This window comes from Cygnus olor, chromosome 18 (genome assembly GCF_009769625.2).
Source record: "Cygnus olor isolate bCygOlo1 chromosome 18, bCygOlo1.pri.v2, whole genome shotgun sequence".
NCBI lineage: Eukaryota > Metazoa > Chordata > Aves > Anseriformes > Anatidae > Cygnus > Cygnus olor.
In genome coordinates, this window is record NC_049186.1 from 2,355,545 (window position 1) to 2,368,513 (window position 12,969).

Genomic DNA, 12,969 nt, shown 5'->3' on the forward strand with positions numbered 1-12,969 from the left:
CATTGACGAGACTGGATCCTCAACAGCAGCACGGAAATAAGATTAATCTCTGCTTTGCTTTTTCAAACTCTGCATTTTATTCTCATTTTTATCTTTACCCTCTTCTTTCCCAAATCATTTTCACAAACAAAGCAAGAGCAGGCAGCATTTTTAGTACCTCTCAAGCAATTCTCCCAAAATCTCAGAAGTGTGTTTTATTACACGAAGACCTATTTATTTTATTTTTAATTAAGTCCAGATCCCTTCTCCGCAGCATGTACTGAAACGCTAAATGGTAATAATATATGTTTGATATCATTCTGTGATCAAAACCCTGTATCAAAGCAAGTTCATGTCACAAAAGTATCGGTACGGATGGGAAGAATTAAATGCATATTGCCGACACGGGGTTCTACTGCAGAACTCTGCAGAAGGGTGACTGAAGTTTTACAGCAAAGGTATTTAAGCAAAAGCCACGATTTGCGTCTAGGAGATCCCTGAGGAATTACGGTGAACTAGAGACATCTCCTGGCCATGTGATGAATCAACGCTGCTGGAAAACAATTCATCTCTATCACGTGAGTTTTGGGCCATCCATAAATTAGACACATTTGCGTGCGTCGCACTGCACACTTCATGTTGCATTCACAGCCATTTCAATTTGAGAACCCCTAATTTCCTCTCGCTTAAAATTTTAAACGCATTCACTTAACAAAATCTCAAGGTAATGGATTTGTCAGAACCAAAGAAACGACTTTTGTTCCTACAACACTAAGTGCTTATTGTCGATCACAAAATCTCTCTTAACCACCCTGATGGTGCTGGGCCATCGCTCTGGCGCAGACCCCAAACTGCCTCCCTGTCCCAGCGACCACCCGGCTTTCATGGGCAACACCTGGAACAAAGCGCTGGGGGATTTCTGCACTTCAGTTCTCTGCGCCTCCATGAAAACTCACGGGTATTTATCGAGCTAGGATCAGGTTTAATTAAAGATAACTCTGAAATACCATTTTACACATTACCTAGATTTCTCCATCGCTTTGGAGGGTTAAGCCCACTCTTCCTCTCCTAGCCTCACGGCCACACTCCCAGGTTCACAAAGCTAAGCGTAACGACGCGTTGCACTTCTGAAGACAAAGATCATTACAGCCACTCAGTCCAGCAGTGCAATTAGCAAGCACACACAATCTAGGGTTAACAACACCTGACAAAATGGCTTAAATAAAGCAAAAGGAACATAAAGCTCTTTGCTCGCTAAGAACACAACTATTTCTGCCTGTCAAAAAAGCCAAGGCAAGCAAATTTGAAATAATTTGCACTCTCCCCCCTCCAATAATCTGCCCTATTCTTGCAGGTTGGGTCATGACAACAGGTCTGCTCGTTACAATAATCTTTTTGACATGTTTGGTAACTACCTTCCCACACAACACAGCATAACTTCCTACTTCCTCTGATCTTCCCATGTTTCGCTTTGGTGGTGTGAAGATTAAAGCTTATCCAATTAGCCACCCACCGCCTCCGCCAAGTTAATCACGTAAATCTTTGAAACCGTCACAGAGCAGTGGAGTGTGTGGATAGCTTTTGATTATAGGAGCAGATTTAACTAATTATGAGGCTTAGCAATGTGCCCAAGTATAAAAGATGATGGGGTTTAAAATCAGGGGGCTATGTCATTGCTTAACAAGTGAGGGCTTATCTTTCAGAAGGCATTGTTTCACTGATAATTCCTACAAAACTTCCCGAGTAACTTAGATTAGTCAACCAGTGCTTACTTCAGACCAAGGCCACACAGCAAGGCTTACGGCTTTAGAAGGCTGATCAGCACGACTGAATTTTAAACAAAACCTGGGTCATATGACAATCGGTTGCAGGATCACTTGAGCATCCCCTTAACGGTACGGTTGTACAGTAGAAGTCTTTGAAGCGCTCCGAGCACCTCTGCTTAGCTCCACAGGTCAGCCTCCGAAAAGAAGGCGGGTATTCTCTCACTTACCGTTTCATTGCTCACACTGGCAGGCAGGGAATTTTAGGAAGCTCCGAGCTAGTACCTCAAACAACAAGTATGATATTTTAACTTACCGAACAAAAGCTCTCCTCCCTGAATAAAACAAACGGGAGACACGGCACGAGCACAAGCTCTTCCAAACGCCCCCAGCACCTTCCCAAACGGGGCTGTCCCCAGCAGACCCAGGGAGACCCAAGGCCCACGGGACGGGCAGCGCTGGCACCGTCAGCGAGAAGGAAGCAGCGCGCCTCTCATGCGCACGGGGACGCTGTGCTGCTCAACGCCACTTGCCCACAGTTCCGCCAACTGGTCCCACTGGCTTCAAAAGCCACAAACTCCACGGCAGCTACACGGCTAGCAGCACACCCGGAGGGCACGGCCGCTCCGCGGCACCTCCCAGCCCACCGATTCCTGCCCATGACGCTCGCTGGGCAGCTCCCGAGCTTGCAGGGCAGAACGGCAGCTCCAGCTCGCGCGGGCAGCAGGCACCCGCCGGGGAGCAGCGCCAGGCAAGCGCCACGCTGGGCCATGGCAGAGTCAGACCCACACGTGTAGCTCAGCACCAGCACGCCCAGACGGGGTGCTCCCGCATCAGGAGCGTCCCCAGGGACAGGGACCTTCACGACACAGCTCACGCCCGTGTTTTTCTTCCCTGGGACTTCCTTTTTCCATGCAGACCTCAAGACACACACCCCAGCGAACACTTCCACGACACTAAGCTCTCAGGTACCACCACCTTCCTTCTACACCATCCCTTTTCATGCTACGGTGGCCACAGCAGAGCCACAGACCCCGCAGAACAGTTCTCAGGGTGCTCAGCAGAAGAGAGCAGTGGGATCCCACAGCCCACTCGCACTCCTCTGGGATGAGAATTACGACAAGGACTCCGGTAAGCCCACGCCAGAACACCACGGGAACGATGCCGGTGCAGGAGCAACCTCGGGCAGGGCACTTCAGGGAGCTTTGAGCAAACCTACGAGGCAAAATGTAAAGCAAGCAGTTCAGCCTGGGAAGCTGCCCTCCTACTGACAATTCTTCCTGAGGCTAACAAGCATTAAGCACTAATAACAGGCAAGCAGGCACAACCTGGAGCACAATGCCTAGAAGTGTGGGGTTTGACTTACCTTCCTCTGTTGCGTTTAGATAACAGAGGAATCTCTCCGCAAAAAATAGCATCTCTTTGCTGCTCCTTACAGATGCAAGTGCATACGGCTTTCCCATAACCAGTCCTGACCTCAGCGACCTTGGAGAACCCCTGGGATGCTCCCCCGCCTGCTGAGCGCAGACCAAACCGAGGGAAGGCTGCTCACCTTCCCGGCACCTTCCTGGAATTTCACGCGGACCCAAAACCCCCGGGTTTTGTGCACAGGGCGCTGCTGCTCGCGGTCACGTCTGCGCACGCTGCCACCTGGGGAGCGCTTCCAGGTGACAAGTGCTCTGCAGGGAGAAGACCCAAGCACAGAGACACAACGTGCTGGACAAGAGCAACGTTGGGACAACTGCAACCATTTTTTTCCTCATAACTACATGGCCAAAGACCTATTAATCCTGGAAAATCCTGCCCCAGGCCCTTGATTTGATCCCATGACTCAAGCATCAGCATTCTCAAGCATGGGTTTCTGGGTGGACAATTTGCCTCCTCTTCCACCCTTCTGAGAAACTTTTTCATTGATCTTAGACGTAAGCTTAATTGCATCTCATGTCAGAAGACCCTAAAAAGCTTCCAACAGCAGGAAGACATTTTAAAGGCACGTAAAAAATTACTATTTTTTAATCTCATTTTCCAAAGGGCATCTGCTCCTCCATAAACAAGAGCCGGATTCTCAAAAGCTTTTAAACACCTAGCGGCTCATTGATTAACGTCAGGCACTTGATGCCTATTTGGCATAAGGCAAAACACCAGTTTGGATTAAGGCCTAAATACCTTACACCTGAATGAAAAGTATTTAAACTGAAAAAAACATTAACCCACATCCAAAAAAAAAAAAAGACTATGGACTCTTCTAGAAGTTATCTAGGGTAGATATTATTTAAGGTGCTTTGTGTCTCACAGCCATTAAAAATTTCTGCATTTTGAGAAATTCAAAGAAATCAAAAAAGGATGTTCAGGCACACACAACTTATTTACTCACTGGTGATCTGCACACAGTCCCACACACTGACTCCCTGGTCAGACAGGAGGAGGAATATTCTTGATTCCTTTGCCTCCACACATGTTTTTTGATATCGTTTCATTTCCAGAAAGTCAACGTTTGTAGTTGCTTTTTCCACTTCTCCCTTTCAAATGATATGAAATCACTGGCATTTCTGCTTCTTTTAAGTCTCTGTTATAATATCTGCACAGATCTCTTTCGAAGGAGAAAAGAGGGGAGAAGATTCTGAAATTGCCAATTGAAAAGCAATTACAGGAAACTTAAGTGACCCTACTCAAGCAGAGTCACGCAAACAGTGCAATTTTCTCTTGGAAAATTCCAGTTGCATCTTAATTAAGGCCGACAACGCCGGAAGGGAAACTAACGGTATCCCAAAGTAATATAGCGTCCTGCCCTGTGTTCCGGCCCAAGTTGTCAGTTAGGATAAATACCAAGAGCATTAAGACCACTGTACTTCACAATCAGAAATAGCTTTACAGCAGTTTTCAAAGGATGTAAAACTCACTGAATGGTGACCAAACGTAAACGAAGATTAATTCTAGCAAAACCTTCACAATTACAGGCCACGGGGACAATAAATATGTGATCAGTGGTGCAAGAAGGTTAATGAAAAGAATGACTGCTGGAAAGAAAAAGACTTCTGAAAATTTGTGCTGTCACATCCAAGATGGATTAGATACGGAAAACCAATACAAAACCAGAGAAAAGTGTCACTGTTAGAACTTAATCAAACAACACGTGCTGATTTTTCTAATGCGGTGGGTAAAGCTTTCCGACTGAAAAATTTCAGCCTTCAGACACTGTGGCCTTTGCAACCCAAAGCAGGCTGTTCCAGAAGGCTGTAACCATTTCAGAGAAACCTACTGCTGCAAACAGCAGCCTAACCCCGCCAGGCACTGCTGTCCTCTGCCCCTGCAACCCACGGGGCACGCAGGGGGACAGACTCCTTCCTGACCGACCCACCTGCAGCCAGCCTCATGCAAGGGAAAGGTCTGACTTCCCGGCACGACACTCGGGCGCTGGCTACGTCTCTGCCTGTACCACTGAAAGCCAGACCTACAAGGGAGAACAGGGCAGGGGTGTGAATTCACCAGGCAGAGAATAGTTGGCATAGTTTTATCCATTTTTAATTAAAGAAGTTAAAAGAGAACTCTTAAATTTCAAGCCTTGCAACACTAGAAAATAAGCACTGTCTCTGATGTTATCTCGCGCTGGAAAATACTGGTTTCCCTGACGGTTTCTTATGGAGCGTGAAATTATCATGGGATTTTGGTATTTTCCTCCTGTCTGCCTCAACACCTTCGTGCCAGGGCAGCTCGAGGTTCGGCCCTGGCCCTGCCAGCTCCACAGCCCGCAGGGACTCCTCTCACTCAAGGCCAATTTTCCGACAGGCACACCAGTTTATGCACTGGTCAGAGCAGGCAACAGACGAGAGCCTTCTCACGGCACCAGCCCCTGCAGAAATGTTGCCCACTCGGTATTTTAGAAGCGCCAGTTGTCGCAGCGTCGGATGTAAAAGCCATCATCGATGCAGCACCTGGACTTGCACCGCACTCCGGGAAATGCCAAAGCCATTGAGGAATTAGTGGGTGAGACCAAAGCCCCCAGTTTTTGCACCTGCCGCAGGTGCTGCACGGACAGCATCCAGTTACACAAAGCTGACAAACCGCAGGGTGAAATGCCTGCTTTGGACGTACCGAACACCCCGCCGGAGAACAAAAGCAAGGAGAAACCGACCTCTGCACCACGGTGCTGAACAGACCCTCACGAAACGTGCACGTGCTATCTTCTCTACAGCAACACACAACAGAACACAGAAAACTAGATCAGGGAAACTTTTGAGTAACTCCTACACCTGCTCCAAAGAACACAATGCAGACAGGCTGGAGAAAAGATGTGATTTTCAGCAGGACCATTCGGACACAGACCTCACATTGGTACCCAGGTGTTTACCCTAGAACAGCAGCAAAGCTGTGTCCGCCTTTTCCAAGGGCACGGGGCTGAGGAGGGACTGGTTTTCAAAGAACATCAGCAAAAATGTTAAAAAACATGAGGATTTAAAAACAGATGACATTTCATTCTGTCCCAAGACCGAAGGCTGACAAATTGCAAAAAGGTGAAAAACTCTCACGAGAGCTCTAAGGCGCTGCCTCACAGCAGCACCTTCACACGTGGATGTTTAAAAGGCAGAGCTGTGCGTTTGCCAGAAAAGGCCCAGTGAATACAGCACATTAGAAGATGCCTGACACTTAGAAGCACAAGCTAAAATTAACAAAAACCCACAAACAGCCGTATTACACGTCCTGCAGAAGTACGGCCCCGCAACCCTTCGGCGGCAGATCTCCCTGCACCACGGGTCAGCAGAGGTGAGGAAGCGCTGCTCAGCCACGCTGCAGGACCGAGACCACAAACGCAGCTCAGGGCAAGGCTTGCAGGGCACGCACAACCCCCTGCGTGACCCGCAGCCAGCCTAAGCCATTTGTGCCTGCACCTGCTGCAGCAGAGTCCCACGCACACCAACAACGTGTCAGGGAATTGCACATGAATGACCCTAAGAAGTATGCCCACTTCTTTTTGTTTGGAAATACGAGGCTTAAAACATAGTTTCACCAACTGCAGGCCACACCTGAGTAACTTTGCTGACCATGGGGATACAGCAAGCTCTGCAAACTCCGAGACTGCAGCTCTGCTTCTCTTCTGCACCATTTTGATCCACAAAGGAAAAGTTCGGAAGAGTAACGCAATTATCTGCGCAGGAATTTAGCTAACACAGTAACTCCTACACCCAGCAGTATTTAATCACATACGTGGAGTCAGGACACAGGTAAGTCAGACTCTTTCGTTGTGGGGCTTTTAATTTTTTTGCACAAATGCTGGCTCAGGCCTAACAGAGATCCAAGCATATCCCCCAGTGAATCATCAGGATTTTATCCCTAGACACGTCACTTCAATTCTGATTGATTCCACTCAGAGCCCTAATGCTGTGCTAAGGTAGCATTTCCTCGTGAAGGAAGAAGGAAACGACAGCTGCATTTTGTAGTCTGTAGCCTGGCTACCAGCTGAGGAACAAGATTTATTTATTGCTACCACTCTTCTCCTCTCCTTCCAGCACCAGCTAATTCATTCATCAATTTAAACACGTGTCAAAGAAAAAGGAGTCTCAAATTAATATTGGCTTTCGCAGACAAAGAGGCAGAACAGACAGAGGCTGGTTAGCAGCACTTTCAGCCCTAATGTATCTGCCTGGTTAGCACGTGCAGCGCCAGGCGGAACTCAGCACACACCTTTTCTCTTGACTGGGGGGATGTCACTGAAAACACAGGGGGAAAAGAAGAGGAACAAGAAGAAAAGAGAGGCTGTGAAGAGAGATTATGCTCTTTGGAGTGGGAAAGTGTAATGAATTCACAGGAGTCTGCTGCTCAGCAAACACGCACTTTTAACTTGGTATTTCAGGGAGACACGAGAGCTCTTAGGTGTGCAGTAGCTGCAAGGAGTTCCTCGGCAAGACACACACGGGCTTACGCAGAAAATGAAGCTACCAAAAACTGAGAAGTACACCCAAAGGTAGCAAATACTCCCAAGTGGAATTCCTCAGCTAAAAGCTGGTGTTGACTTAGCTGGAGAAATATAAAACTCAGAAGTCCATCGATAAATTGCGAGAAACAACCCATCCTTCTATATTCCAGTGCACACTGAGTTTACAGGCCTGCAAGCTGCAACAACCACGTTAAAAGATGTCTCATGTACAGCTCTTGCCACCTCAGCATATAACAGGTCTGTGGTTTGTATGTTAGGGACACAGCATCTGCGTGACTCCCACCAAACCCGACTTACAGGATGCCAATAGTTTATTTGGACAAGAGGCCTGAGGTTCGCACTTCAAGGAAAGGCTCTCCTTTTCCTCCTGAGCAGACAGACGACCCCGGATGGATTATTTCTAAAAACACATTAGGGACGGCAACTCCAAGTCGTTTCAATAAAAAGAGGCTATGGAGGGCCTGCATAAGGAGAGCACAAATTGCAGGCTATTATCCGTAATTATTTTTCCCATCTGTGAAAGAACTCACTGAAGGCACAGAAATAATTCGGACTGCCTTTTCCACTCAAAGACAAGCTCTTCAATATTCATGCACTAGGAAATAAGATTAAGAACAGAAGACGAGTTTTACAGATAAAGCTCTCCCCTCTTGTCTCAGGGATATTTCAGTCAGCCACCTTGCTGAGCTACCCCCACAGAATTACAGTCACACCTCTCCTCCGATAATCCATCACTCTGTGCTGTTCTGACGTGCCAAAACAGAAATTAAGCTGCAGTGTTCCATTTGACAGGCCTCACTGACTGCTGCAAAGTATGATCTTTGGGGGCTGTTTGAAGTTTAAGCCTCGTCCCACCAGTTCTCCTTCTACAGGTCACAGAGACCTGGTATGGTGGCACCGCCAGCCCAGCTCGGTGATCACTTAGTCTGCTATCCACTCCCTGTCCTCCCCCGGCTTTGGCAGGCATCAATGACATCGTCGCTAAAAAGAGCACAGGATTTCCAAGCAACTGAAACTGCACGTGGCTACAGGTGAGTGAATTGCATGGATCATTTAACATCTCCAGACAAACCCAACGCGCGAGTCACGCTGCTCACTTAGGGCAGCAGTGTCATACCTCGTCATATCTGGTTCCGGGCCTTCGTTCCTGTAAGATGCCTCAAGTTGCTTCTGCCGCGTGACAAGTTCATCCACCAAATTCTGCCTCCTGTCGCCCTCCATCTGGGTGCTAATGAGACCTGGTTAAGGACCAAGCTTAAAACACTGGAAAACTTCCATATGTAAAATAAAACCTTCTATACATTCTTAAAATACGTGATCATGAAAATAACTACACCACTATTTCAGCTCAAGGAACACCTACCAGAAGGAGAGGTGCTACATCTCTGGATGACACCTGCTTTTACTAAAAACTCCCCTCCGAAGTTTACCAGCCTCAAAGACACGGATTCAAACAGTGACCACCGCGTGATATTCAGCTCATCATCTAGCACGGTCAGTGGAAGTGGGAGGCTTTTTACTGCCAAATCAGTTTAAGTGTTAAGAATCCTACATCCAACATAATTCTGCTTTCATTTACTACTAAAAAGCAGCTGGCCCGCTCCGCAACACTGGCAACAAGATGTCCCAAGTGCTGCGGCTTTGACAGGTGACATGTGATTACTTTTTTCTTTTTTTATTTAGAGACTTTTCAAAGGACTACGAACTCTCTTCCAAGCCCTGCTGCACCGATTATGCAATAGCTGTACTGAGCCGTCTGCTTTCTGCCACAGCAGCAGCATTCCTGCGCTCCGAAGCACTCCCTTGGCAGAAAAGTTTAACCCGAGGCCATCAGCACAGCGCTCAGCAGGCTCACGCTCTGAAGGGACTTCTGCTGCAGTAAGCTTGAAATTAAACATTTGTTCTTTCAGTCAGACCGCTGCCGGACACACCCTCAGGGAGGCGGGCGTGCTTCCCTGAGTGCGAGCACCCCAGCGTGCAGCGAGAGGCCCCAGGGCAGCCGGTACCAGAGGGACCCGCTGTTTCACTCCAAGGCATACCGAGAGCGCTCCGAAGGTGCTTTGCTCCTTAAGCCAGCGCACGTCAGGGTTGGCACCTCCCTGCCCACGCCCCGAACAAGGCTTCGCCTTCCCTTTGTGCATGTACTGGCACCCCGCAGCCAGCGACTGAGCCTAGAGGAAAGGTGGAACAGCAGCAGCGTGTTTTCTGCTGGACGAGTGAATTGAGCTCACAAGCCAGCCCACCGCGGCAGCGTCGGCGCAGAGCACAGGCAAGATGACAACAGTTGCCTGAGACAAGTCAGAACATCTCGTTTAGCTCCCCCCCAACACGAACAGAACCAATGCCAGCCTCATGCCTGCGGTACCAGAGATGCTCAGGCTCCCCATTCTTCCTACACTATAGCTGCAATAAAAATATTGAACGTCATCACTGATAAAATTATAGAGACAAAATCCTCCCGAAGTGGAACGAGGGTGAAGCCCTAGCTGCACGGCAGAGCTTCGTTCCAATTACAGCCTGGTTTTGCACCCTCTCCTACACTGGGGGAAGGTCGAGGAGATGTTTACAGGGATACATTTGGTGCATCGACACATCCCGAAGCAGCAAGTCCCTCAGCTGATCGATCTTCTCCTTGAGATTCTGCAGCGACGATCTGATGAACACATTGAGCTGCAGGGGAAGAAAAGAGAACTGGCTGAATTACATCTGCGTAACATGCAGCGCTATTACATCCAGGTGACAAAAAAAATTAACTTCAGCTTCACTGGTGTGAAAGACTCCGTCCTCAGCCACGACAGCCTGCCTCCGAGCCGCCAAGGGACAACCCAGTTAACTGGGCTGGGCTGCTTACGAAACCAGACAAAAAGTACGAGTTTCGCAAACACGCTTCCAACGCACTGATGCTGTTTCATATGGTGAGCTTTCTTTCAAGTCTTTACTAACAGGCTCCTTTGCGGGCAAAGCGTTTCAGCACATTTTAATATTTTCCAGTCCTCTCCTCTGAGCTTTAATACAAACGCAGGCGCCAGCTCCTTCTGCCACTGGGTCTCTTTCCCATGGTCAGAGGAAGCTCGCTGCAGGTTCAGACCTTGCCCCCGCTGAACTCTTCCAGACTTTACGGGACAGATCCCGAAGACATCCAGCTTTACCCCATTTCACTTCTCAGTCCCACCTGTGCCACCCGGCCCTTCCTCGCCCTGACCTGCCCGCGGCTCGGCCGTGTCTGTTCTCCCTAAAAGCACAGCTCAGCCCTTCACATTCCCGGCTCCAAGCAGGGCTGAGGCTTGCAGGAACTCTCCTCTTTTCCCCGCCCCTTCCCAAATTAGACTGACGTTGTCCTCCGAATTTTTCCTCCAAAACGGTATTTCTTTTCATTCCAACTGCTTAGAACGCTAGGAAAGACCATCATAGCTGCAATTAACTACGCAAGTCTCCCTAATTACAGCTTTATGTGCTTCTACACACAGCACCAGCCCTAACTGGGCTGCAAAAACACCTGAGACCCCTCAGGGCTTTAAATCCCTCTGCCACAGGGGGACTTGTTCCCACACGCGGTGCTGAAAAGCAGCCGAATCCCGAGGCAGGCCTGAGAGCGCGCAGCCGGAGCGCTGCACAGCCCGCGTTGGGACCCGCAGCCCCAGACACATCTCCAGAGCCACGGCGGGGCACAGACGCTGTGAGGGCAGCTCAGCTCTCTGCGTGCCCCCAGCTCTGCCGTACAGCAAAGAAGGCTTTTCCTTCCCGTGCACGTTTTCTGCACTCACAGGCAGCTGGAGAACGCCGCCTCTATCCAGCCCGCACAGCGGCTACGGGGGTACGTGGCCAGAAAGTCACCTCGCCTGCAGACTCCCTCCGCTCCTCTGGCCAGAAATCCTGCTGTTGTAACAAAAGGTTTCACTTCCATTAAAGGGGGACACAAAAAAAAACTAACAAGAAGCCAACGGAAGTTTTATAAACAGCGCAGTAGGGCAGAGTTTGCAGATTTTAAGTGCTGCCTTGAAACCTTTCCCTGTTTTTTTTCCATTTGAAATGTTATGCTCTAGTTTTATTTGGCAATAAGCAAGGAGGGGTTTTTTTTAGCCACGCTAATGGCCAAATGCTATGAAAATAAAAACTTGCTCAGATTCTCCCTACAAGATAAACACCGTACAAAGACTTTTACTCCGCTAAAGCACCAACGAGTCAAAGAATAAATGCTAGCTCAGCCATGGATTTCTCAACAGGCATTTCTGTTATGAAAACAACCCTCTGATTGCTGGAAACTTGTTTGTAGTAGAACCAAACACTGCCAAAGATTCGTCTTTAACTGTTGATGGATTAAGGGAAACTGCACTTGGAAAACACGGGGCATGGCAGAAATGGCTTCATGAAGAAATAAAGGCAGCCGTGCCTTGTTTCCACAAAACATAACCTCGAGGAGCTTCGGTACAAGAAAGGCTTCAAGCAGCCCTAATACAGCGGTTTTTTTGTTTTTGAACGTCACAGACTGCGATGATGCAAATCCAAGAACCTTGTCCCCTTTAAACACAGCCCAGTTAAGCGGTAATCTGGCTGATAGCCTCCTGTCGCTTGAGTACCCCGGTACAATTTCAATCCCTTCATCGCCGTGGAAGCAGAGCGCGGTCACCACCACTGAGCCCCTCCCTTTTACTGCCGGAGGTGGGGAACGCCTCTCCCGGAGCACTTGGGGCGCGCTTTGGGCCTCCCGGCGCCCCTCGTCACCCCACGCTACGTCAGCGCGGCTCAGTAACGGCACCGACCGCTGTACGGGGCCCGCCGCGCTTCCCTCGAGGATTCTTCAGAGGAATTACCTCAGAAACGCCGTTTCGTTCCGAAAGCCGCCGGGAAAAGGGTCTGGAAAAGACGGTTCGGTGACCCTGGGTCCCATCGCAGCGCTGCTGTAGCGGGGGCAGCGGCCGCCCGCGGCCCCGTCGGTGCCCGTCTCCCTGCGCGCCGCCACCAGAGACCCGCTGGGGGCTCCTGGGGCCCTTTTACCTTAACGCAACCGAGGCAGAGGCTGACGGCGGCGCCCGGGCCGCGCAGGCTGGGGCGGCTGCGGTGCTTCCTGCAGGAGAGGCCCCGCTCCGGGTGCTCCTGCGAGCCCGGGCGGTTCGCTTCGGGGTCGGCTGCGGGGCTCGAGCGGGGCACGGGGCGCCCCCGGGCGAGCAGCGCCCGGCGGTACCGGCCCCGTCACGCCCGGCTCGGGGCGCTCCGCTGGAAGCGCCGCGGGCACAGCGCAGGCACGGGACGGCCGCCGGCCTCTGGGGCTGCGGGGAGCGGGGCCCGGCCCGGCCC

At 49.9% G+C, this 12,969-nt stretch overlaps 1 protein-coding gene across 4 annotated transcripts in view; it reads right to left on the reverse strand.

Moving 5' to 3' along the window:
• The window catches only part of STX8 (syntaxin 8), a 98,449-nt gene that overhangs the window by 85,063 nt on the left and 417 nt on the right, over positions 1–12,969 (reverse strand). For all 4 annotated transcript variants that reach the window (XM_040577756.1, XM_040577757.1, XM_040577758.1 and 1 more), the window contains exons 3-4: positions 10,250–10,344; positions 8,792–8,902 (exon numbers count right to left, since the gene is read on the reverse strand). In XM_040577756.1, the coding sequence (XP_040433690.1) occupies positions 8,792–8,902; positions 10,250–10,344 (206 nt within the window). The remainder of the gene's footprint in view (positions 1–8,791; positions 8,903–10,249; positions 10,345–12,969) is intronic.